At 65.9% G+C, this 369-nt stretch overlaps 1 protein-coding gene across 1 annotated transcript in view; it reads right to left on the bottom strand.

The window, feature by feature from the left end:
* The window catches only part of LOC104625261 (nidogen-2-like), a gene marked incomplete at its 5' end in the record, with an annotated part of 4,428 nt that extends 4,171 nt beyond the window's left edge, over window positions 1-257 (bottom strand). Inside the window, one exon of the mRNA XM_010292840.1 lies at window positions 88-257. Coding sequence (XP_010291142.1) covers window positions 88-257 — 170 coding nt within the window. The remainder of the gene's footprint in view (window positions 1-87) is intronic.
* Window positions 258-369: the final 112 nt, after the last annotated feature.

Genomic DNA, 369 nt, shown 5'->3' with positions numbered 1-369 from the left:
ATATGAAACGCAGAGCCCCAGCATCGGCTTGTCCCTAACTCCCTCCAGTGTTCCTGCACCCCGACCCCAGCGCTGGAGATACTGTACATGCAGGGAGAGCAGGGTCTTCGCCGCCTCCTTCTGCAGCCGCGTGCCGTTGAGCGGGAGGTAGCCAATTTGCTGTCCCTGAGCGTAGAGCAGAAAGGTCCCTGTGGCCGGTGGGGTCACATCGGGCCGGGGCGAGGGCCGGACGCTGGGCGGCGCGACGCTGGGGAGACCTGGCACAGAAATGGGGGGATGGACGGGGAGAGAGATGGCTCGGGGAGCATCGGCCCGTGGGTTCCGCACCCAAGCAGGAGTGGGGTGCAGAGTGCCAGGCACCCGTGCTAT

Source organism: Phaethon lepturus, unplaced genomic scaffold (genome assembly GCF_000687285.1).
Source record: "Phaethon lepturus isolate BGI_N335 unplaced genomic scaffold, ASM68728v1 scaffold44768, whole genome shotgun sequence".
NCBI classification, from domain to species: domain Eukaryota; kingdom Metazoa; phylum Chordata; class Aves; order Phaethontiformes; family Phaethontidae; genus Phaethon; species Phaethon lepturus.
The sequence above is the reverse complement of the archived record's forward strand: the minus strand, read 5'-3'. Positions and strand labels throughout refer to the sequence as shown.